Below are 22,996 nucleotides of genomic sequence, written 5' to 3'. Positions count from 1 at the left end.
TCTCACTCATAGGTGGGAATTGAACAATGAGAACACTTGGACACAGGAAGGAGAACATCACACACCGGGGCCTGTTGTGGGGTGGGGGGATGGGGGAGGGATAGCATTAGGAGATATACCTAATGTAAATGACGAGTTAATGGGTGCAGCACACCAACATGGCACATGTATACATATGTAAAAAACCTGCGCATTGTGCACATGTACCCTAAAACTTAAAGTATATATATATATAAAAAAAGATCAATGCAGTGATCATGGTGATATTTTCCTACTCAGCCCAAGTTCACACATATTTAATTTCCTCAACATGATGACAGCCACTCTCACATTGATTTTTGGAATGCCATGTACGTTGAACTGGGTCTGAACACACAGTTTTAACTCAGGCTCTGTGATTTTCTACTTCAGTGATTGCACAACAGCAAAGCAGAATTTTCAGGACTTCCATGAATATAATCATTACTATATGACTTTACTCGCATCATCTCCTTTGGCTACTATTAGTACTGTGGGAGATGGGTATTCTCATTTTATAGACAAGGAAATTGACCTCTGGACCTCAGGAAGGTTAAGAAATGAGCCCACTGCCACACAATAAACACCAGATGAAGGAGGCAGACTGACTCCAAAGTCAGTCTATTTAAGTGCAAAGTTATTTCGCCTCCAAAGGTACCTCCCAGTCATCAGATCTGATTCTTCGTTTTACAGAGTGGGTGAGGTCCAGTGATGTCTGAACTACCTTCTGGCTCTGACTTTCAGCCATTCTCAGCTCCTGTCTTGCTTGTGTCTGGATTCTAAGGCTGATCTCATAAGAATGGGTGTTTCAGAAGGGTGCCCTCTCCAAGACAGGTGCACCTCCCATCTGGGGCAGTGAATATCCCTTTTGTCCTTATGCAGCCTGGCTTCAGATACTGGCTTCTGCCTGTCTCCTTGGGCCCACCCTGCCCTTGTCAGTGACCAAGAAGAAGCCCAGCACCTTGGCACTGCTTTCCCAGTTAATTTCTAACTAAGGAATCTCTTGCTGTGAGAAGGTGCAAAACAGTGACCTTGTACTTACGGGCACAGATGTGACCCCCCAATGTCAATCATTTGGGGTCTCTAGCTATTAGGAAAAAGAACAACAACAACCTCACAGCTTGGACAAAGCAAACATTATGCCAGGAGGAAAAAATATTCCACCCCCAAGAAAACAATATCAAAAAACAGAACTAGAGACTAATTGGAGGAGAGATTGCCAGCCTGGGGCAAATGTGTATATATAAATATGAGGCACATCGTGACCAGACTAACTCTACCTTTCTGGCTTCAGGTAAGGCTATCTGTAGCTGTCTTCTCCTAGCCCAGCTTCTCCCATTCTATTTGAGGGAGGTAGGAGAGGAAATTAAGACCTTGGACACTGGGGTCAGACCTGAATTTGAGTCATTATTCTTCCAATTATTGGCTTCATGATCTTTAGTAAGTTAGTTTTCCTCTCTTTGATCCTCTCTGTCCTAGTAACAATGACTACTATTTTTTGACTTATTCCATGAATATTAGTTATGCACCTATTATGTGCCAGGTACCAGGGATACAACAATGAACAACTTGCTATGTGCTGGGCCCTGCTTGACATATGTCATCTTAGTTAATCCCAGTGACAATATGCAGTGTTTTAGGTCGCAACTCATTAGCGGGTCATAAAATCATTCCTTTTGTGGGTTATATCCAAAGACTTCTTTTAATTAACTATAATAGAATATGTCAGTAAGCAATACACATTTGAGGCAAGCCGTTAGCCTCTTTGTTTCCCTGTTTTCTCATCTGCAAACTAGGATAATACTTATCTCATAGGGTTGTGGTAAGAATTAAATGACTTAATATAGTAAGGATATCAATTGTCTTATAAAACTTTTATTTTATGTGTGTGTGCACATACATGCAGAAGCGACTGCGCTAGATCATGATATAAAATGTTTTTCTTTCTTTCTTTCTTTCTTTTTTTGGGATGGAGTCTCACTCTGTCGCCTTGGCAGGAGTGCAGTGGCACGATCTCAGCTCACTGCAACCTCTGCCTCCCAGGTTCAAGCAATTCTCTTGCCTCAGCCTCCCGAGTAGCTGGGATTACAGGCACCCACCACCACACCCGGCTAATTTTTGTATTTTTATTAGAGATGGGGTTTCACCATGTTGGCCAGGCTGGTCTCAAACTCCTGACCTCGTGATCCACTCCTCTCGGCCTCCCAAAGTGTTGGGATTACAGGTGTGAGCCACTGCGCCTGGTGACATAAAATGTTTTTCTTGTAGTACATCATGGTCACAAAGATCTGGAAAACATTGCTCTAGGACCCAATGCCTTTGAGCACATGGACGTCTTTGAACTGAGCCTGGCCCATCATAGATATTCAGTTTGTGAAAGCAACAATCTCCATTTCACAGACAAAAATGGAGACTTAGTAAGCTGAAATACCCATATCACAGTGTTAGTGATCAGTAAAACAGGGATTTGAACCCCAGGTGCAGGCTGCAGCTCCTACATACTTAACCAACATGCCACCCTATTTTGCTGCTATAAACACTGGGGTAATACTGGCATCCACCCTGGACTATTTTTCCAATTGAAAGAAATAGTAAGTGACCACTCCAGAAACATTAAAATGCATTGTGAAGGTTAATTACCTCTCAAGTTGCTCGTCACAAGCCACTTCTTTACAATATGTGAGTTGTATGAAGGAGCAGACTTTGCCGTGTTCATTGTTCTCCATGGTGAATAGCTCCCTGTTTGGCACAATGTAGCTACTCAATAGATGTTTGTTGAATGAATAAGTGATCCAGGCAAATTGAAAGTTTCCAGGCAGAGGATCAGTTAAAATCCAAAGCTGCCTTCAGTAAAGTGGTGAGTCCAGAACACTATTCCATCTTGCTACTTCCTGCTCCAAATGACTGAGTTCTTCAAAATGTGCAATGTGTTGAGACTTGGGGAGCCAAGACTGGGATGTTGGTGAGGTAAGGAGGGGGAGTACAAGGGGTAAAGTCCCAGCAAAACAAGGGCTGCAGTGTTATGCAATTTTTTTAGTCGATATAAGTGACACCTTCTGGAGTTCTATACTATACAATCAAAGCATTCCTCCCAGCTGTGGGGAGGAGAGTTAGATCATGCATTTGTCCCATCCATCTCTGTTCACAGGACACCAGACATCAGAGACAGAGAGAAAAATTCAAAGGGCCAACCTGTCTTGCTTTGGGCAGGTGCTCTCTAGACCAGAAGTAGCTGGGAAGAGCAGAAAGGATGGGGCAGCCACCTCTGACTTGGATGCTGATGGTGGTGGTGGCTTCTTGGTTCATCACAACTGCAGCCACTAACACCTCAGAAGCAAGTAAGTGTGTGGGCGTTGTATATGTGTGTATGCATGTGTATGTGTGAATGTGTAGGGGCAGCATGCAGCACCTGTCAGAGGCGATCTCAATCCTCCTATCGCACTTGAGACTTGCATTGTCTTCATTCTAAGTCCATTTCTTAGACTCAATATGCACAGGACTGACTTGGAAATTTTGCTAAAATGCGGATTCTGGTTCAGCAGATCTGCAGTGGGACCTGAGATGCTGAATTTTTAACAAGCTTCCAGGCGATGCTGATACTGGGGTCCCTGGAGCACACATTGAAAAGCAAGGGGCTAGAACATCTCTAAGGCCTGCAGGCCCTTTATTGGAAGTCAGAAACATATTCTATCACATAGGAGATTTGAACCCATGCAGGAGGATCCAAACACCTTCCCTTTCAACCTTAAGAGGTCATTCCATTCGGTTGAGATTTACTCTCACCCCACTTTCATTTTCTCCTTGGAGTACATTGGGGCACGATGAATACTATTGTGGTGTCCCGGTTAAAAGCATATATTTTGTGGTCCTGCCATCTGCGTTTGTATCCTGGTTCTACTTCTTACCAAAGGAGTAAGGGGCTTAATCCCTCTGAACCTCAGTTTCCTCATCTTTAAAATAAGGATACATAAAAACTGACCTCACGAGGCCGTTGGGAAGTATTCAACAAGATAGTGAGTGAAAAGTGCACATCCTATTGCCTAGCACATAGTAATTGCTTAATAAACAACAGCTTATTTTTTTTAATGGTTATTTTTATTACGGAGGAACAAAGTACAACTGCCCTGCCAGGTGGAGTTGGAGGACTCCTCAGAGAGGAGGCGACACTGAGCAGGGTCCTGATGAAGGTTTCACCAGCCAGGGAAGCAGATCTGGCAGAAAACATAAAATGTGCAAAGGAAGGGAGGGGCAACAGGTTCACTGTAAATCCTACCAATGTATAGGAATTCTGTGCATTACTTTTCTGAATGTGGGAATGTGGCTATTTTAAAAGAAGACAGCTTGAAAGCAATGCTTAACACAAAAAATGAATGGTGGAGCTGGGTGTGATGGCACGTGCCTGTGGTCCCAGCTTTTTGGGAAGCTGAGGCAGGGTGCGGTGGTGGCGGAGGGAGTGGAACGCTTGAGCTCAGGAATTGGAGGCTACAGTGAGCTATGATCGCACTACTGCACTCCAGCCTGGGCGACAGAGCAAGACTCCTCTCCAAAAAAATAAATAAAGTTAAAAAAATACAATGAAATAAACACAGGATAAATGGTGGAAGCTTGACATCATCAGAGGAGTTTTGTTTCTTTGCTTCTTTCCTTGTTTTGGAGGGAGCCCTCTAGGGAATAAGTCTTAAAAATAATATGAGTTCCCTGGAGAATGAGGGAAGGATCTCTGGGTGGCCTTAGGCCCAGCTACCCACACTCTGAGGCTGGGCTCTTCTGTCCACAGGATGGTGCTCTGAATGTCACAGCAATGCCACCTGCACGGAGGATGAGGCCGTTACGACGTGCACCTGTCAGGAGGGCTTCACCGGCGACGGCCTGACCTGCGTGGACCTGGATGAGTGCGCCATTCCTGGAGCTCACAACTGCTCCGCCAACAGCAGCTGCGTAAACACGCCAGGCTCCTTCTCCTGCGTCTGCCCCGAAGGCTTCCGCCTGTCGCCCGGTCTCGGCTGCACAGACGTGGATGAGTGCGCGGAGCCTGGGCTTAGCCACTGCCACGCCCTGGCCACTTGTGTCAATGTGGTGGGCAACTACTTGTGCGTATGCCCCGCGGGCTACCGGGGGGATGGATGGCACTGTGAGTGCTCCCCGGGCTCCTGCGGGCCGGGGTTGGACTGCGTGCCCGAGGGCGACGCGCTCGTGTGCGCGGATCCGTGCCAGGCGCACCGCACCCTGGACGAGTACTGGCGCAGCACCGAGTACGGAGAGGGCTACGCCTGTGACACGGACCTGCGCGGCTGGTACCGCTTCGTGGGCCAGGGCGGTGCGCGCCTGGCCGAGACCTGCGTGCCAGTCCTGCGCTGCAACACGGCCGCCCCCATGTGGCTCAATGGCACGCACCCGTCCAGCGACGAGGGCATCGTGAGCCGCAAGGCCTGCGCGCACTGGAGCGGCCACTGCTGCCTGTGGGATGCGTCCGTCCAGGTGAAGGCCTGTGCCGGCGGCTACTACGTCTACAACCTGACAGCGCCCCCCGAGTGTCACCTGGCATACTGCACAGGTCAGCCGGGAGTCTCCCCGCAGTCCTCATCCCAGGCCTGGATAGGCACTGCAGAGGACGGGGGTGCGTCCTTATTGATTGTCTGTCTGTCCCTGTGACCCTGCAGACCCCAGCTCCGTGGAGGGGACGTGTGAGGAGTGCAGTATAGACGAGGACTGCAAATCGGATAATGGCAGATGGCACTGCCAGTGCAAACAGGACTTCAACATCACTGGTGAGGCCAGTGGGGAGGAAGCGGGTTGTTGAGAAACCTGTCATTGCCTGGGGGAGGGACATATTCCTCCCCTGTGAGATTTGGGCCATATGGGTATGACGCAGGGGATACATATCCAACCCGAGTGAAAACAGAAGATCCACTAATACCCATTAAAGCCGACAAGAGGCTCTCTGGGGCTCCCTGAGTCTCCCTTTAGTTGACTTCAAAACTCCCAAAGATTTGGGGACCTCCTCGCACCCAGCCTTCTTTCTGAGGCCCACACCACAGTGGGCACACACGTTGCTGCCATCTGGGAGCCAAAGACCATCTGAGCCCTATTCCTGCAGCACCAGAACACAGGCCCGGTGAGCAGTCCACCAATCAACTCAGGCCTGGTGACCAGTCCACCAATCAGCTCAGGACTCTGGGCCAGGCACAAGCCTCAGATTTCTCATAGGTACAATTATTGAAGATGAAAATAGTATTTTCCAGACTTCAGTCATGATTTTAGTTACAGCCAAGTGCCAACTTTACAATTGGCACCCTGGTTCACTTGCTTTATCCAAGTGTTACCTGTGCCATGACTTTTATTATTAAGTTGTTTTTCTTCTAATGGACTGAATCTCTTAAGCAAATTTGGAATGTTGATGGTCACGACTTCATCTGTCTGTGGCAAGTTATGCTGACCTTAGATAGAAAGTTAACAGTAAAAATAAAAGTTACTAAAAAGAAAAGAAGGTTACTAAATTCCAGCAGTTGTGTAATACTTCAATAAAACAAATTTAAAAAAAATAAATACTAAAAATTAGAAAAGTACTTTAATTTTTAAAAAATTAAACAAGAATTTTAGCTGGATGTTGTTTCCTGCCCCAAACTCTGAGCCCGAGGCCTGTTCTCTGTTTGAGACGGAAGTTAGTGGGCCGGGCGCAGTGACTCATGCCTGTAATCCCAGCACTTTGGGAGGCCGCGGCGGGCGGATCACCTGAGGTCAGGAGTTCAAGACCAGCCTGGCCAACATGGCAAAATCCCATCTCTACTAAAAATACAAAAATTAGGTGGGTCTGGTGGCAGATGCCTGTAATTCCAGCTACTCGGGAGGCTGAGGCAGGAGAATTACTTGAACCCAGGATGGGGAGGTTGCAGTGAGCCAAGATGGCACCTCTGCATTCCAGCCTGGGCTTGTCGCCCAAGAGAGAAACTCCGTCTCAAAAAAAAGAGAGAGAGAGGGAAGTTTGTGAGTACATGGCATTAAAGACATTAGTGGCAAGCTGGGACTGTCCCCTTGATGTGAAAAGGGTAGAAAGCAATTGCAGCTTTCTTTCTTTCTTTCTTTCTATCTTTCTTTCTCTCTTTCTTTCTTTCTTTGTTTTTTTATTATACTTTATGTTCTAGGGTACATGTGCCCAACGTGCAGGTTTGTTACGTATGTATATATGTGCCATGTTGGTGTGCTGCCTCCATTTACTTGTCATTTACATTAGGTATATCTCCTAATGCTATCCCTCCCCCTTCCTCCGACTCCACAGCAGGCCCCGGTGTGTGATGTTCCCCTTCCTGTGTCCAAGTATTCTCATTGTTCAATTCCCACCTATGAGTGAGAACATGCGGTGTTTGGTTGTCCTTGTGATAGTTTGCCGAGAATGATGGTTTCCAGCTTCATCCATGTCCCTACAAAGGACATGAACTCATCCTTTTATATGGCTGCATGGTATTCCATGGTGCACATGTGCTACATTTTCTTAATCCAGTCTATCATTGATGGACATTTGGGTTGGTTCCAAGTCTTTGCTATTGTGAATAGTGCTGCAATAAACATACGTGTGCACGTGTTTTTATAGCAGCATGATTTATAATCCTTTGGGTATATACCCAGTAATGGGATGGCTGGGTCAAATGGTATTTCTAGTTCTAGATCCCTGAGGAATTGCCACACTGGCTTCCAAAATGGTTGAACTAGTTTACAGTCCCACCAACTGTGTAAAAGTGTTCCTATTTCTCCACACCCTCTCCAGCACCTGTTGTTTCCTGACTTTTTAATGATTGCCATTCTAACTGGTGTGAGATGGTATCTCATTGCGGTTTTGATTTGCATTTCTCTGATGGCCAGTGATGATGAGCATTTTTTCATGTGTCTGTTGGCTGCATAAATGTCTTCTTTTGAGAAGTGTCTGTTCATATCCTTCGCCCACTTTTTGATGGGGTTGTTTGTTTCTTGTAAATTTGTTTGAGTTCTTTGTAGATTCTGGATATTAGCCCTTTGTAAAAATATGGAACGCTTCACGAAATTGCATGTCATCCTTGCTCAGGGGACGTGCTAATTTTCTCTGTATCGTTCCAATTTTAGTATATGTGCTGCTGAAGCAAGCACTTCTTTCTTTCTTCCCTTTCTTTTCTTTCTCTCTCTCTTTTCCTTCCTTCCTCCCTTCCTTCATCCCTTCCTCCCTCCATCCCTCCCTCCCTCCCTTTCCTTCTTGCTTTCTTGCCTTCTTTCTTTTTCTTGCTTTCTTCTTTTTTGACAGAGTCTCCCTCTGGCACCCAGGCTGGAGTGCAATGGCACGATCTCAGCTCACTGCAACCTCTGCCTCCCGGGTTCAAGCAATTCTCCTGCCTCAGCCCCCCTGAGTAGCTAGGATTACAGGTGCCCACCACCACGCCTGGCTAATTTGTGTGTGTGTGTGTTTTTAGTAGAGATGGGATTTCACCATGTTGGCCAGGCTGGTCTCGAGCTCCTGACCTCAAGTGATCTGCCTGCCTCGGCCTCCCAAAGTGCTGGGATTATAGGCATGAGCCACCGCATCCAGACTTATTTTTTTAAACTAGTATTCATTGTTATTTAATGCTGGGACATCAAAACCCCCCAAAACCCTCCTGCATTTGGTATATAACCCACATTTAGGGGAACCCAGGACTGAGTGGTTGATCAATGGATGTATCCATTGATGTCAGAGGTCCAATCTTGAGTCCCCAACACATTGGGAGGGGAGAGATCAGCTCAAGGCTATGCTGAGCACTTCCAGATGGTGGTCAGCCCAGCCAGCTGGACCTGGCCCCTGGGGATGTGCTGGGCCCCCAAGCTACAGACACAGGCCCTCAATCCCGCCTAACCTGTTTCAGATATCTCCCTCCTGGAGCACAGGCTGGAATGTGGGGCCAATGACATGAAGGTGTCGCTGGGCAAGTGCCAGCTGAAGAGTCTGGGCTTCGACAAGGTCTTCATGTACCTGAGTGACAGCCGGTGCTCGGGCTTCAATGACAGAGACAACCGGGACTGGGTGTCTGTAGTGACCCCAGCCCGGGATGGCCCCTGTGGGACAGTGTTGACGGTACGTCCTGGCCAGTGGGGGACAGAACCAGAGCACTGCCTGGTTCAAGCTTCAGCTCTATCACTTCCTAGTTATAGAAGCTTTGAGGAGTTATTTAGCCTGGCTGTGCCTCAGTTTCATCAACTGTAAAGTGGAGAAATAATGGTACCTACTCCACAGGTGTATTGAGAGGATTGAATGAATTAATGTGTTAAAGTGATTAAGACAGTGACTGAACACAGTAAGTGCTCAGTAAACATCAGCTTCAAATAAAGAGAGCAATTCATGGTGATAATTCTCCATTTTACAGATGGGAAAAGTAGGGCCATAGTAGGGATAGTCCCAGCCAGTAGGCATCAGCATTGGGTTCAGAAACTGGTCTATTTGTCTCCAGTGGTCCTGGAAAGCAAGGTCTGTATCCTTAATGTACAGAGAACCAGGACCTCACCTACAGAGGCCTCCTCAAATGAAACCCAGAAGTAAATGTTTGTGTGAGTGGAGCATTATCTCCTGCCACCTCTCTCATTACCAGAGGAAGAAAGAAAGAGAAAGAGAGGAAGAAAGAAAGAGAAAGAAAGAAAGGAAGGAAGGAAGGAAGGAAGGAAGGAAGGAAGGAAGAAAGAAAGAAAGAAAGAAAGAAGAAAGAAAGAAAGAAAGAAAGAAAGAAAGAAAGAAAGAAAGAAAGAAAGAAAGAAAAAGAAAAAGAAAGAGAGGGAGAAGGAAGGAAGGAAGAAAGGAAGGAAGGAAGGAAAGAAAGAAGAAAGAAAGAAAGAAAGAAAGAAAGAAAGAAAGAAAGAAAGAAAGAAAGAAAGAAAGAAAGAAAGAAGGAAGGAAGGAAGGAAGGAAGGAAGGAAGGAAGGAAAGGAAGAGAAAGAAAGAAAGAGAAAGAAAGATTTAATGTTGGCCAGGCATGGTGGCTCACGCCTGTAATCCCAGCACTTTGGGAGGCCAAGGCGGGTGGATAACTGGAGGTCAGGAGTTTGAGACCAGCCTGGCCAACCCAGAGAAATCCCATCTCTACTAAAAATACAAAAATTAGCTGGACCTGGTGGTGGGCACCTGTAATCCCAGCTACTCGGGAGGCTGAGGCAGGAGAATCACTTGAACCCAGGAAGCAGAGGTTGCAGTGAGCCAAGATTGCGCCACTGCACTCCAGCCTGGGTGACAGAGTGAGACTCTGTCCCAAAACAAACAAACAAAAAGAAATAATTAATGTCATTTTGCAAGGATAGCATTTGAAATTCCATTGATGATGACTTGGCATATGGTTTTCAGTTTTCAAGAGAGGAAGAACAGGGTGCTGAAAACAGTCTAGGCTTGTGAGATGTCACGTACTGTGGGCAATCCCTCAGTGACTCTGTTACTATGAACCTCTGTCTTCTTGTCCCGGAAGCGGGGATGTGGCAGCGCCACCTGTTAGGGTCACTGAAGGGACCAATGCAATGACTCAGGAGGGGTATTCCACACAGGGTCTGGCACATGACATGTGCGCATGAATGGTCATTGCTGTTGTAACTTGTTTTTTCTAATTTATAAAGAAAAGATGATTAATTGGCTCATAGTTCAGGCTACACAGGGAGTTTTTAACTGTTGTGGGATTTTTTTTTTTTTTTGAGATGGAATCTCCCTCTGTCGCCGAGGCTGAAGTGCAGTGGCACGATCTTGGCTCATTGCAAGCTCTGTCTCCAGGGTTCAAGCGATTCTCCTGTCTCAGCCTCTCGAGTAGCTGGGATTACAGGCACCCACCACCATGCCCGGCTATTTTTTGTATTTTTAGTAGAGACAGGGTTTCACCATATTGGCCAGGCTGGTCTCGAACTCCTGACCTCAGGTGATCCGCCTGCCTCGGCCTCCCAAAGTGCTGGGATTACAGGCGTGAGCTACCGTGCCCGGCCACAGGCAGCTTTTTATCAAGGAGACTAGGAGAGCGGCTCGCAAGTAGCCAGATATGAGACCAGCAGATTTAGCTTTGAAGTCTTATTCAGATTCTCATGCCCCTTTCTCTCATCCCCACCCCCCCACCCCCGTTCCCTGCAACAGAGGAATGAAACCCACGCCACTTACAGCAACACCCTCTACCTGGCAGATGAGATCATCATCCGTGACCGCAACATCAAAATCAACTTTGCATGCTCCTACCCCCTGGACATGAAAGTCAGCCTGAAGACCTCCCTACAGCCAGTGGTCAGGTGTGGCCAGAGAGGGTCCCTGGGGCCCCTAGATGATTCTATCCCCAAACCCCTTAACCATGAGCTTCCCTGTCAACTGCCACCCCCAGGGAGCTGGGAGTGAGGGCTGGGAATCAGGGTTGCCCAGTGGAAGAGCCAGGAATTCTGGAGCCCAGGTTCAAATCTAGACTTTGTCATAAATGATGGTTATGCCCTGGCCAGTGGGGGACAGAGTCAGAGCACTGCCTGGTTCAAGCCCCAGCTCTGTCACTTACTAGTTGTATGAGCTTGAATGAGTTATTAAACCTGGCTTTAGGAAGTTGATAGTCCCTCTCTAGGTGTCAATATTTTCATCTGTGAAATGGGTTTAGCCATACTTGCACTGCCTTTCTTAGAGTACAACAGTACTCTAAGAATCAAATGATATGGGAGGATCGCTTGAGCCCAGGAATTTGAGGCTGCACAGAGCTATGATTGTGATGTGAATCAGATTCAACCATTAAACTGATGTAGATGATTCAGATGGGAATCAAATATTAGAGTCTCTACTTTTCAAAGGGGCAGGGTGGTTGTGCTGGAGAGCAGGAATGGTCTCAGTCCAGACTGCTATGGAACTCTGGGCAAATCATATTTCATATTTGGATCTCAACTTCCTTCCTTCTCTGTGAATGAAAGGAATTTGATTAAAGAGGGTTTTAAAAATTACGCTCTTTGCAAGTGTCTTGGTAGGGGCCAAGGGAGGTGCCCTGGCAGAGTGCCTACAGGGGTAAACTATTCGTACTGGGTGCCACGTAATACTTTATTTTATTTTTTTAAAAGGAACCTGTTGCTAAACAAAATTGAAAATCTTCAAATAGGATAAAACACAGGCCAATGATGGAAAATTATAGTTGTAATAAGAAATAAGATTTATTGATTATTTATTGATTGTTTTATTTTTTGAGATGGAGTCTCGTACTGTCGCCCAGGCTGGAGTTCAGTGGCGTGATCTCAGCTCACTGCAACCTCCGCCTTCCAGGTTCCAGCGATTCTCCTGCCTCAGCCTCCCAAGTAGCTGGGATTACAGGTGCCCAACACCACACCCAGCTGTTTTGTGTTTTTAGTAGAGACGGGGTTTCACTATGTTGGCCAGGCTGGTCTCAAACTCCTGACCTCAGGCAATCCACCCACCTCGGCCTCCCAAAGTGCTGGGATTGTAGGCATGAGCCACCGCGCCCTGCCAAGAACTAAGATGTATTGAGAGCTTACTATATCTCAGGCATTATATCCATTGTTCTGCCTGGAACATCTCATCAAACTCTTACAGCAGCCCTAGGAGATAAAGGTATCATGATTATTATTATTCCCGTTATACTGATGTGGAAATTGAGGCTCACAGAAGTTTGAGTGACTTACCCAAAGCTGTAAAGTCGAGCAAGTGATAGAGCTGGTATTCAGACATCAGGTCCAGAGCCTCCACTTGACCATGACCTTCCCTTCGAAGCTTGCCCGTGGTTTTCTGCTCTCTTGGCCAGCCAGACTCAGGAAAGGATGCTGGGCACTGATGAGGGTGCACAGCTGACTTGAAGGAAGAAGGGTGCTCATTGCAAGCTGTTGGCTGGAGCCTCACCTGGCCAAGCAGTGTCCTGGAGCAATGTGGCCCCGTCCTCGACCTGGTAGGCTCTGGGGAACAACAAGTGTGCCCACATCTCTCTGTTTTATGGTTTTGTTTTGTTAAGAATCTGGGTCTCACTCTGTCACCCAGGCTGGAGTGCAGTGGCACAATCATAGCTCAATGAAGTCTCGAATTCCTGGTCTTAAGCAATCCTCCCACGTCAGTCTCCCAGGTAGCTAGGACTACAGACACATGCCACCACCCTGGGCTATTTTAAAAAATATTTTTATAGAGACAGGGTCTTATTATGTGGACCAGGGTAGTCTTAAACTCCTGGCCTCAAATGATCCTCCTGCTTATGCCTCCTAAAATATTGAGATTATAGGCATGAGCCACAGCACCTGGTCCCTCTCTCTGTCTTGAGTTAGACATCTCACCCCAGTCTTCACTGATAACTCAGTTCTCATCCGTAAAGTGGACTTCCACATTTTGGAGTATTTCTCATGTGCCTTATTTCATGAGGCATCAGCCTTACAATGTGCTTTGTTGGATCATCCAGTGAAGTTCACATCAGTGTGGCTGTTTTCAGTGTGGTTAAAAATAACTCATTTATAAAGCTCAATCTTCTGATGTAGATGTTAGTACATCATGATGGAGGCCAGGACGCAAGTTGTAGGCCTCATCATAGCTCAATCCCTTTTAACCTGTTCTAGATTGAGACCAAAAAAGGAATCCAGGTGTTTCTGTCAATAATTTGTGGGTTTTTTTTTTTTTGCCATCTTGAAAGCTACAGGGGTAGCAAAGGCTACGGCAGTAGCAAGTGAGGGACTGGACCTGTTACTTGAGATGTGATTGATCCATAGACCACCAGCATCAGCAGCATCCAGGCACTTGTCAGAAATGCAGGACCTTGAGCCCCACCCCAATACTCACCAAATCAGAGCCTGCATTTTATCTAGATCCCAAGTTGACCTGTGTGTGTTTATTGCGGTTTGCAAAGCAACAGTTGGTGGGTTCCAGTCTTATTGCTGGATAAAAATGCAAATAACTGCAAGGGACTGCCCAGGAATGCAAATCAGAGAAGATGGCCTATCTGCAGATGTTCTCAGCCCCAACCTCTCACCAGCCCTTCTCCCCTGGCAGTGCTCTAAACATCACAGTGGGCGGGACCGGCATGTTCACCGTGCGGATGGCCCTCTTCCAGAACCCTTCCTACACGCAGCCCTACCAAGGCTCCTCCGTGACGCTGTCCACTGAGGCTTTTCTCTACGTGGGCACCATGTTGGATGGGGGCGACCTGTCCCGATTTGCACTGCTCATGACCAACTGCTATGCCACACCCAGTGGCAATGCCACGGACCCCCTGAAGTACTTCATCATCCAGGACAGGTAAGGCAAAGGTTCCTACATGGGAACCCATGGGTAGAATTCAGAGGGGGTGTTTGGACTTGGATGGAGGAAAATTGCATCTTTTTTTTTTCTTTTTCTTTTCTTTTCTTTTCTTTTTTTTTTTTTTTTTTTTTACAGAGTCTTGCTCTGTCGCCAAGGCTGGAGTGCAATGGTGTGACCTCGGCTCACTGCAACCTCCGCCTCCTTGGTTCAAGTGATTCTTCTGCCTCAGCCTCCCAAGTAGCTGGGATTACAGGCACAGGGCAGCAGGCCTGGCTAATTTTTGTATTTTTAGTAGAGATGGGGTTTCACCATATTGACCAGGCTGGTCTTGAACTCCTGACCTCAAGTGATCCACCCGCCTTGGCCTCCCAAAGTGCTGGGATTACAGGTGTGAGCCACCACGCCTGGCCGGAAAATTGCATCTTTATATTCATTACCCTTTAGCTGAACCTTAGCATTCCCATCCAAATACAGGCAACAAACTACAGAAATATTAGCAGGTCGTGTGAAGCCATTTATAGTCATCAGTACTTTTTAGTTACTATAGCGTTAGAATTTTCACTAGACCTTATTATTTAACGAATTATCTAATACATAGGTATTGGCAAATATATATTTATGTATTTTTATATATATATACACACATATATATACACACACAGACAAAGATATAATGCATTTTGTATTTCAAATGTCTTTTTTTGTTTGTTTGTTTGATTTGGTTTGGTTTTTTTGAGACAGGGTCTCACTCTGTCACCCAGGCCGGAATACAGTGACTTGATCATAGCTCACTGCAGCCTCAACCTCCCAGGCTCAAGCAATCCTCCAGCTTTAGCCTCATGAGTAGCTGGGACTACAGGCACACACTACCATACCCAGCTAGCAAATGTTTTTAATATTTTGAGGATGGTGCTTCAATTTAATTGATTTCCTTTATAATCTTTTAAATATTTTATTTTAGGCATTTAAAAATATTATTTCTGAGGAGGGATGTACAAGCTTCACCAGAAAGCTGAGTAGGGTTTATAATTCAAAAAATGGTAAGAAACTTGTTGGAAAGGCTTGCCCAGGGCAGCAGGCAGCCCAGCACCTGGGGGAGGAGTAAGGCGTGGGCATGGTTAGCCAAGGGCCAGTTGAAGCTAGGACACAAGTGTGCTACCTTTTACTCAAGAGGCACTCGATGACTATGAATCTTACCATGAGAAAGTGGTTCACTTTCTCGTTCATAAGTTGAAAAGACATTTTTGGAAGCTTGCCGTGTGTCGGGCTCTGTGGATTTCACAGTAAATAGAAGGAACAAAAACCTCTGCCCTTACACAGCTTATATTCTAAAGGGGGAGGGCCAACGATTAAATGAAAGTGAAATATGTAGTATGTTAATGACAAAGAGGTTATAGAAGAAACAAAGCAGGAGAGGAGAGACATTTGCAATTTTAATTGCATTGTCAGAAAAAGCATTCCTGAGAGACAGTGATCTGTTTCTGCCTGGTTACCTCAAGGGAATATTTTCAGGTGAGTGCCAATGTGATGTTCACACCTCTTTGTTATCTGGAATCTCCCTTTGCAATAAAAATAAAGCAGAAGTCTGTTTTAGAGCATTTTGCAATTAACAGTGTCTAACTCAAACTTAATACAACTCTTTTGTTGATCTTGTCCTCATTGTATGGTCCTGTTCTATTTATGGCAAGTGATACTTGTCTGCCATTTGAAGTCATGACCTAAAGATTCTTCTAGTAAATAAATGTATTTCAGTAAAAAATACAAGTGGATTTAAAGAAAAATAGTAAGTAAATAATAATACAGATGTTGAGACACACAGGAAAATGCTCATAAAGGTGGTATCTCAATAAAGAAAAAAAGAACTTAAAGTTGGAAACCGTTGGCATGACCTTGATTGGAGTATCACAGATATTTGGGTTCAAATCTTGGCTTTGCCATTTCTTAGCTTTAAGAAACAGTTTAGCTCATCTCTCTGGGTTTTTCTGTTCTCAGACATAAATGGGGATAAATAATACCTGCTATGCTGGGATTTTAAAACTTGTTTTTCATGAGTATAACAGGCACGGTGGCTCATGCCTGTAATCCCAGCACTTTGGGAGGCTGAGGCAGGCAGATCACCTGAGGTCAGGAGTTTGAGACTGGCCTGGCCAATAGAGCAAAGCCCGTCTCTACTAAAAATACAAAAAAATTAGACGGGCATGGTGGTGGGTGCCTGTAATCCCAGCTACTCGGGAGGCTGAGGCAGGAGAATCGCTTCAACCTGGGAGGCAGAGATTGCAGTGAGCCGAGATCACACCATTGCACTCCAGCTTGGGCAACAAGAGTGAAACTCCACCTCAAGAAAAAAAAATAAAATACAGCAGGGGGGCCGAGGCAGGTGGATCACGAGGTCAGGAGTTCGAGACCAGCCTGTCAATGGTGAAACCCCGTCTCTACTAAAAATACAAGAATTAGCCAGGCGTGGTGGCACACACCTGTAATTCCAGCTACTCAAGAGGCTGAGACAGGAAAATTGCTTGAACTGGGAGGCAGAGGTTGCAGTGAGCCAAGATCGCACCACTGCACTCCAGCTTGGGTGGCAGAGCAAGACTCCGTCTGAAAATAAAATAAAATAAAAGTACAGCAGGGACATTGTGGAAAACTTGAAAAGTTTTGAAAAAGAAGCAGGAAAAATGTAGGATGTGTCTATGTTTCCATCTGGGTGTGTGTAGGAGCTGGAGTGAGAACCACCAGTCTAGGACAGGTATCAGAACATCACAAGGCATGAAAAGAGGAGACAAGTTGGGGAGACAGTGAAAGTGACTAGAGGGGACACATGGATGTCCAGGTTGGCTTGAGCACATGGAGCCCTCACAGGCCATACTGTCTGCCTTTCAGGAGCTGAGTCTACTTAACCTCAGCGCTTTTCTCTTGCCAGGTGGAGTCTGCACTTTTGGAGCCAGATCTGAATTATGGGAGACACAGAGCTAAGAGTGAAAAACACTCCCAGAAGGTCCCTTGTCAGTTTTGCAGTCAGTGTTCAGCCTCCCACCTAAATGAACTTTGAGGAAAGAGTGCGGAACGGCAGAGAGGGTGCCCAGTTTGCCTCCCCAGAATGCCCATGGGTATCCTGACCCAGCCCAGCACATGTAGGAGTCTCTGCATGCTCTATTTTGGGTTTCTCCTTGTAACTGTGTTTGGGTGCAATTGTGTATATGTGCAGATGGGTGCACACACTCCAATTTCATCAGTGGCTCTCGGTACCCAGAGGTTTCCATTGTTACAATTATACCAGGCATATTATAGATAGCACATAGCAGCTCATAATTTTTGAATGTCATTCCCGGGAAATCAGGAAGTGCTGACTTTTGGATAGTTTCAGCTCTGCACTGATGACAGTTTCACTTTAGTATCAAATATATAAAGCACCTATGACATGCTACACACAGTCCTATGCACTTTGAGAAATTAACCAACTTAATCCTTACAGCTGTCTTATCACATGGGCTGCGATTATTTCCTATGTACAGATGGAGAAATTGAGGTACACAGAGATTAAGTAAGTTGCCCAAGGTCACACAGCTAAAAGGTGACAGAGCAATATTTGAATCCAGGAAGTCTGACTCCAGAATCTTTGTTTAACCAACCACATTAAATGATGTGTAACCCTCCCAGATGCCCACACACTAGAGACCCAACTATCCAAGTGGTGGAGAATGGGGAGTCCTCCCAGGGCCGATTTTCCGTCCAGATGTTCCGGTTTGCTGGAAACTATGACCTAGTCTACCTGCACTGTGAAGTCTATCTCTGTGACACCATGAATGAAAAGTGCAAGCCTGTGAGTCGCCTCCCCTCCCCCAGCCCATCTCTTATAACAAAAGACATTTGGCCACAAAGAAAACAAATCAATATTTCTTCCCTGTTTCCCTCTTTTACCAGAGGGATAGAATGAGCAATAAGATGAGGTGGGCGTGGCTAGGCAGGAAACCTAAGCTGCAGGGGAAATCAGGTGGGATCAGTGAAGTGCGGCAGGCTGGTAAAAGCTCTGGCTTATCTGCAAGCTTGCGTTCAAATAACAGGAGCTGACATTTTTAAGCACTGTGCCCACTTTATTTGTGTTAGTTTTTAATGCTTCACAGCAACTCTATAAGGGAGGTATTACTGGTTCCCTTTCCTCATGAGGAGAGGGGCTCAGAGAACTTCAGTGGCTTGCCTGAGATCATGCATCTATCTAACAAATGGCAGAGCTGGGACCTGCATGAGCCCCGGTATACAGGTCTCCTAACAACTTCTGCCTGGGGCAGGGGAAGGCACCTGTGAGGTGGGCAGTCCACTCCACGTGGCAGAACCACATTCAGGCTCCTTCACGGAGGGTGTTTTTCTATTGCCCTCTCCCTGTAGACCTGCTCTGGGACCAGATTCCGAAGTGGGAGTGTCATAGATCAATCCCGTGTCCTGAACTTGGGTCCCATCACACGGAAAGGTAAGAGAGCCACTCGCTCCTCAACATTCCTGGCTGGGAAAGATCTCTGGAGAGGAAGAGGGATAACAGAGCCTGGCACCTTGGCACCTTACTGAGCTCTGAAGAACTGGGAGCAAGTGGATCCTCTGGGGCAAGGTGGAATACAGACTGCCTTCCTTTTACTATTCCCATTCATACACCCATTCATTGCACAAATATGATTTGTAGATGAATGTGACACAGGACACAGGGGAGGCCAGACAGGCAGGTAGGAATGTAGATCATCCAGACAAGTTTGCACACACATGAGGCCACATAATACATTCATATTTGTAGTCGATGTGTGCCTACTCTGTGTCTGGAGGTCTTGTGATGAGCAGAAGTAGATGGCCCTGCTCCCATGGAGTTTGTGAATCAGTGAAGAAGGTGCCATTTGAATAATCCCATGTAGATGTGTGGGATCTGGGTGGTGCCAGTTGATCCATTAAGTGCAGGGTCTGCAAAATATCTCAAGCACTGATCTTAGGAGTGGTTTAGGAAGGGTCAGAATCTTGTAGCCTCCGGCTGCATGATTCCTAAACCTTAATTTTTAATCTTGTAGCTAATTTCTTAGTTCTACAAAGGCAGTCTAGCCCCCAAGGCAAGAAGGAGGTTTGTTTTTGGAAAGGGCTGTTATCATCTTTGTTTTAAACTATAAACTAAGTTCCTTCCAAAGTTAGTTCAGCCTATACCCAGGAAGGAACAAGGACAGCTTAAAAGTTAGAACCAAGATGGGGTTGGCTAGGTTGGCTCTCTTTCACTGTCTCAGTCATAATTTTACAAGGGTGGTTTCAAGAGTACAGCTTGGGCAAAGGGCCTGTGGCAGGAAGGAGCCTGGCCTGTTAAAGGAACTCAGAGAAGGCCAGGGGAGTTGGTGGGATGAGCTGCTACAGACCTTGTGGGGCCTTGCAGTTCTTGCTAAGGGTTGGGACCTTTCTCCTGAGAGCAGTGAGAGCCCCTGATGGGTCTGAAGTAGGGGAATAACATGATCAGATTTGGGTTTTGAAGAGATCAGTCTGGCTGCGAAGTGAAAAGTAGATTGAAGGGGTTTCTCCCAGGATGCTTGCCAAATCTCATGCATTCTTTATTCACTGACCCTTCTGTTTTCCTCCAAAGGTGTCCAGGCCACAGTCTCAAGGGCTGCTTTTAGCAGCTTGGGTAAGTTCAGATCCTTTCTGCGTGGGACCTGTTCCAGAACTCTCCTGGGGGGCTTCTATCTGTTAACTTGTAATGCTTCATAGCAACTCTATAAGGGAGGTGTTACTAGTTCCGTTTTCTAAATGAAGAGAATGGCTCAGAGAACCTGAGTGGTTCTACTGAGATCATGCATCTATCTATTAATTGCAAGAGCTGGGATATGTGCCCCAGTATACAGATCACTTATTTTATACACACACTTATTACAAACTTGTACCCAAAGGATACGCACACACTCCAGATCTGCATCTTGGGCACCTACTGAAGCTCGAAGGCTCCTCTCTGACACTTTTTTCTAGATTCATTCAATAGGTGACAAATAGGCCGGGAGCAGTGGCTCATGCCTGTAATCCCAGCACTTGGGGAGGCTGAGGCGGGTGGATCATGAGGTCAAGAGATTGAGACCATCGTGGCCAACATGGTGAAACCCCATCTCTACTAAAAATACAAAAGTTAGCTGGGTGTGGTGGCGTGCGCCTGTAGTCCCAGCTACCTGGGAGGCTGAGGCAGGAGAATGGCTTGAACCCGGGAGGCAGAGATTGCAGTGAGCCAAGATCGTGCCACTGCACTCCAGCCTGGCAACAAAGCAAGACTCTCAAAAAAAAAAAAAAAAAATAGGTGACAAATATTCCTTGAGTGCTACCATGTGCCAAGAGCCATGTTTAGTTCTGGGGTGAACACAACAAACAAGAAACCCCACTTCTCTGCTTCTTTGCTCTTCTAACTCCCTAGGGTCCCAGGGTGTGCTGGAAGGCTGGGCTTGAGCTCTGAAGAGGCAACTGTATCTATGGAAATGCCTGGAGTGCCTGGACTTAGGGCTGTACACATGCACACATACCTATGCTGTGTCCCAATAGTACATATGTGCACACAGACACAGGCATGCCCAGATAAGCACATGAGAATGTAGGTCATCCAGACATGTTTGCCCACACACACAAGGTCACATACGTGCATTTATATTTGCATGTACAGACGCACAGAAAGCTGCAATTGTCTGCATGCATATTTGTGTGTGCAGATGTACACACACTTATTGGAAACCTGTACCCAAAGGATATGAACATACCCCAGATCTGTATCTTGGGCACTTCCTGAAGCTCCAAGGCTCCTCTCTAACACCTTTTTCTAGATTCATTCAATAGGTGATGAATATTCCTTGAGTAATACTATGTGCCAAGAACCATGCTTAGTGCTGGGGTGAACACAACAGCCAAACAAGAACCCTGCTTCTCTGCTTCTTTGCTTTTTCTGACCACAAAGGCCAGGGACAGGTGGCATTTTTATGGCCCATGGTTTTCATGGCTACTGAATTGTCTAAAAATCTAGGTGCAAAGCAAATCTATGCAACAGCTACTGGTACCTGGATCCAAGGAGGTTCTTACACTAACTTGGCTTTTTTTTTTTTTTTTTTTTTTTGAGATGGAATCTGCTCTGTCACCCAGGCTGGAGTGCAGTGGTGCAATCTCGGCTCACTGTAACCTCTGCCTCCTGGGTTCAAGCGATTCTTCTGCCTCAGCCTCCCCAGTAGCAGGAACTACAGGCGTGCACCACCACACCCGGCTAATTTTTGTATTTTCTAGTAGAGATGGGGTTTCTCCATGTGGCCAGGCTGGTCTTGAACTCCTGACCTCAGGAGATCTGCCTGCCTTGGCCTCCCAAAATTCTGGGATTAAAGGTGTGAGCCACCCCACCCGGCTAACCAGGCATTTGACCTGAACTAGTTCAGCCCAGTACTGGTGAGCTCAGAGATGGAGAGTCACAGCACTCCTAAGAGGCTTGCCCTCTGTGACTATCCCCCAAGGTCTCTAAGGATGGTTGAATAGGTTGGGCACTGCACAAGAATGCCCTTTGCCCTTTTGAGGAGGTACCAAGCCTAGTGCCAGAGGAAAGATTATCTTTTTCAAATCGGTCCACCTTTTTCAGGGCAGATAAGGAGGAAGCTTCCTTTTTCTAGGAGAGCAGCCCAGAGAGGGTGTCCTCTTCTGATTGGTCAGTCTAGAGGAGGCAGCTTATGTTAATTTGCACAAAAGTACAGCAGTACTAGCAGTTGCCCTGTAACTGTTTTCTTTTCAGGGCTCCTGAAAGTCTGGCTGCCTCTGCTTCTCTCGGCCACCTTGACCCTGACTTTTCAGTGACTGACAGTGGAAAGCCCTGTGCTCCATGGCTGCCATCTCACTTCCTGCTGGGCAGGGAGCATGATGCAGGCCAGTGCTCCAGCCACAGAAAAGAAAGTTCATGCTTTGTTCAGCCTGCCTTCTTTTCTCCCTTTTAATCCTGGCTATCGAGAAACAGCCTGTGTCTTTAAATGCTGCTTTTTCTCAAAATAGGACTTGTGACGGTGTACCTGAGGCCCCCATCTCCTCAAAGAGTGTGGCAAAATAATGATTTTTAAATCTCAGTCTTTGAAGTCATCCATTCATTCAACAAGTATTTACTGAACTCTACCATGTAGGCACTATGTATGGTGCTAAGGATCCCACGGTGGGAAAAAATAACCCCCCACACTGTCCTCATGGAGTTCACAGTCTGCTCAGTGAGACTGGGTTCTGCTGTGTGACCTTAGATAGGATACACAGTGTCTCTGAGCTTCATCCATTTATTCATTCGTATTTTCTGAGCATCTACTATGTGCCAGCTGCCAGGGATATAGCAGTGAACAAGCCAGACACAATCCCTGCCCCCCTTGGAGTTTCCTGTCTGGTAGGAGAGAGGGAACTTGAACAAGTAATACTAAGTAGGTCAGACATTTCAGAAATGACAGCATAGGCCAGATGCAGTGGCTCACACCTGTAATCCTAGCACTTTGGAAGGCCGAGTCGGCGGTGGGGATCGCTTGAGCCCAGGAGTTTGGATCAGCCTGGGCAACATAGCAAGAACCCGCCCCTACAAAAAAAAATTTTTAATTCGCTGGGCATAGTGTCACGTGCCTGTAGTCCCAGCTACTCAGGAGGCTGAGGAGGGAGAATCTCTTGACCCTGGGAGGTCGAGGCTGCAGTGAGCTGAGATTGTGCCAATGCACCCTAGCCTGAGTGACAGAGCAAAACTCTGTCATTAAAAAAAAAAAAAAGGAAAAATAAATGTAAGTATACCAG

At 46.4% G+C, this 22,996-nt stretch overlaps 1 protein-coding gene and 1 non-coding gene across 2 annotated transcripts; one reads left to right on the top strand and one right to left on the bottom strand.

Moving 5' to 3' along the window:
* Window positions 1–1,285: 1,285 nt before the first annotated feature.
* UMOD (uromodulin) lies at window positions 1,286–22,302 on the top strand (the record flags this gene model as incomplete). Its single annotated transcript, NM_001133329.1, is given in 11 exon segments — window positions 1,286–1,312; window positions 3,167–3,356; window positions 4,796–5,572; window positions 5,679–5,786; window positions 8,883–9,091; window positions 11,111–11,259; window positions 13,976–14,221; window positions 17,879–18,041; window positions 18,605–18,686; window positions 19,821–19,862; window positions 21,978–22,302. Coding segments are annotated over 10 exon segments (1,926 nt in total). The 3' UTR covers window positions 22,040–22,302.
* On the bottom strand, window positions 8,030–8,136 carry LOC112131407 (U6 spliceosomal RNA). Its single transcript, XR_002913487.2, has one exon. It is a non-coding gene; the product is annotated as a U6 spliceosomal RNA (small nuclear RNA).
* Window positions 22,303–22,996: the final 694 nt, after the last annotated feature.

Source organism: Pongo abelii, chromosome 18 (assembly GCF_028885655.2).
Source record: "Pongo abelii isolate AG06213 chromosome 18, NHGRI_mPonAbe1-v2.0_pri, whole genome shotgun sequence".
NCBI lineage: Eukaryota > Metazoa > Chordata > Mammalia > Primates > Hominidae > Pongo > Pongo abelii.
Note: the sequence above shows the minus strand (reverse complement) of the source record. Positions and strands in the feature narration are given on the sequence as shown.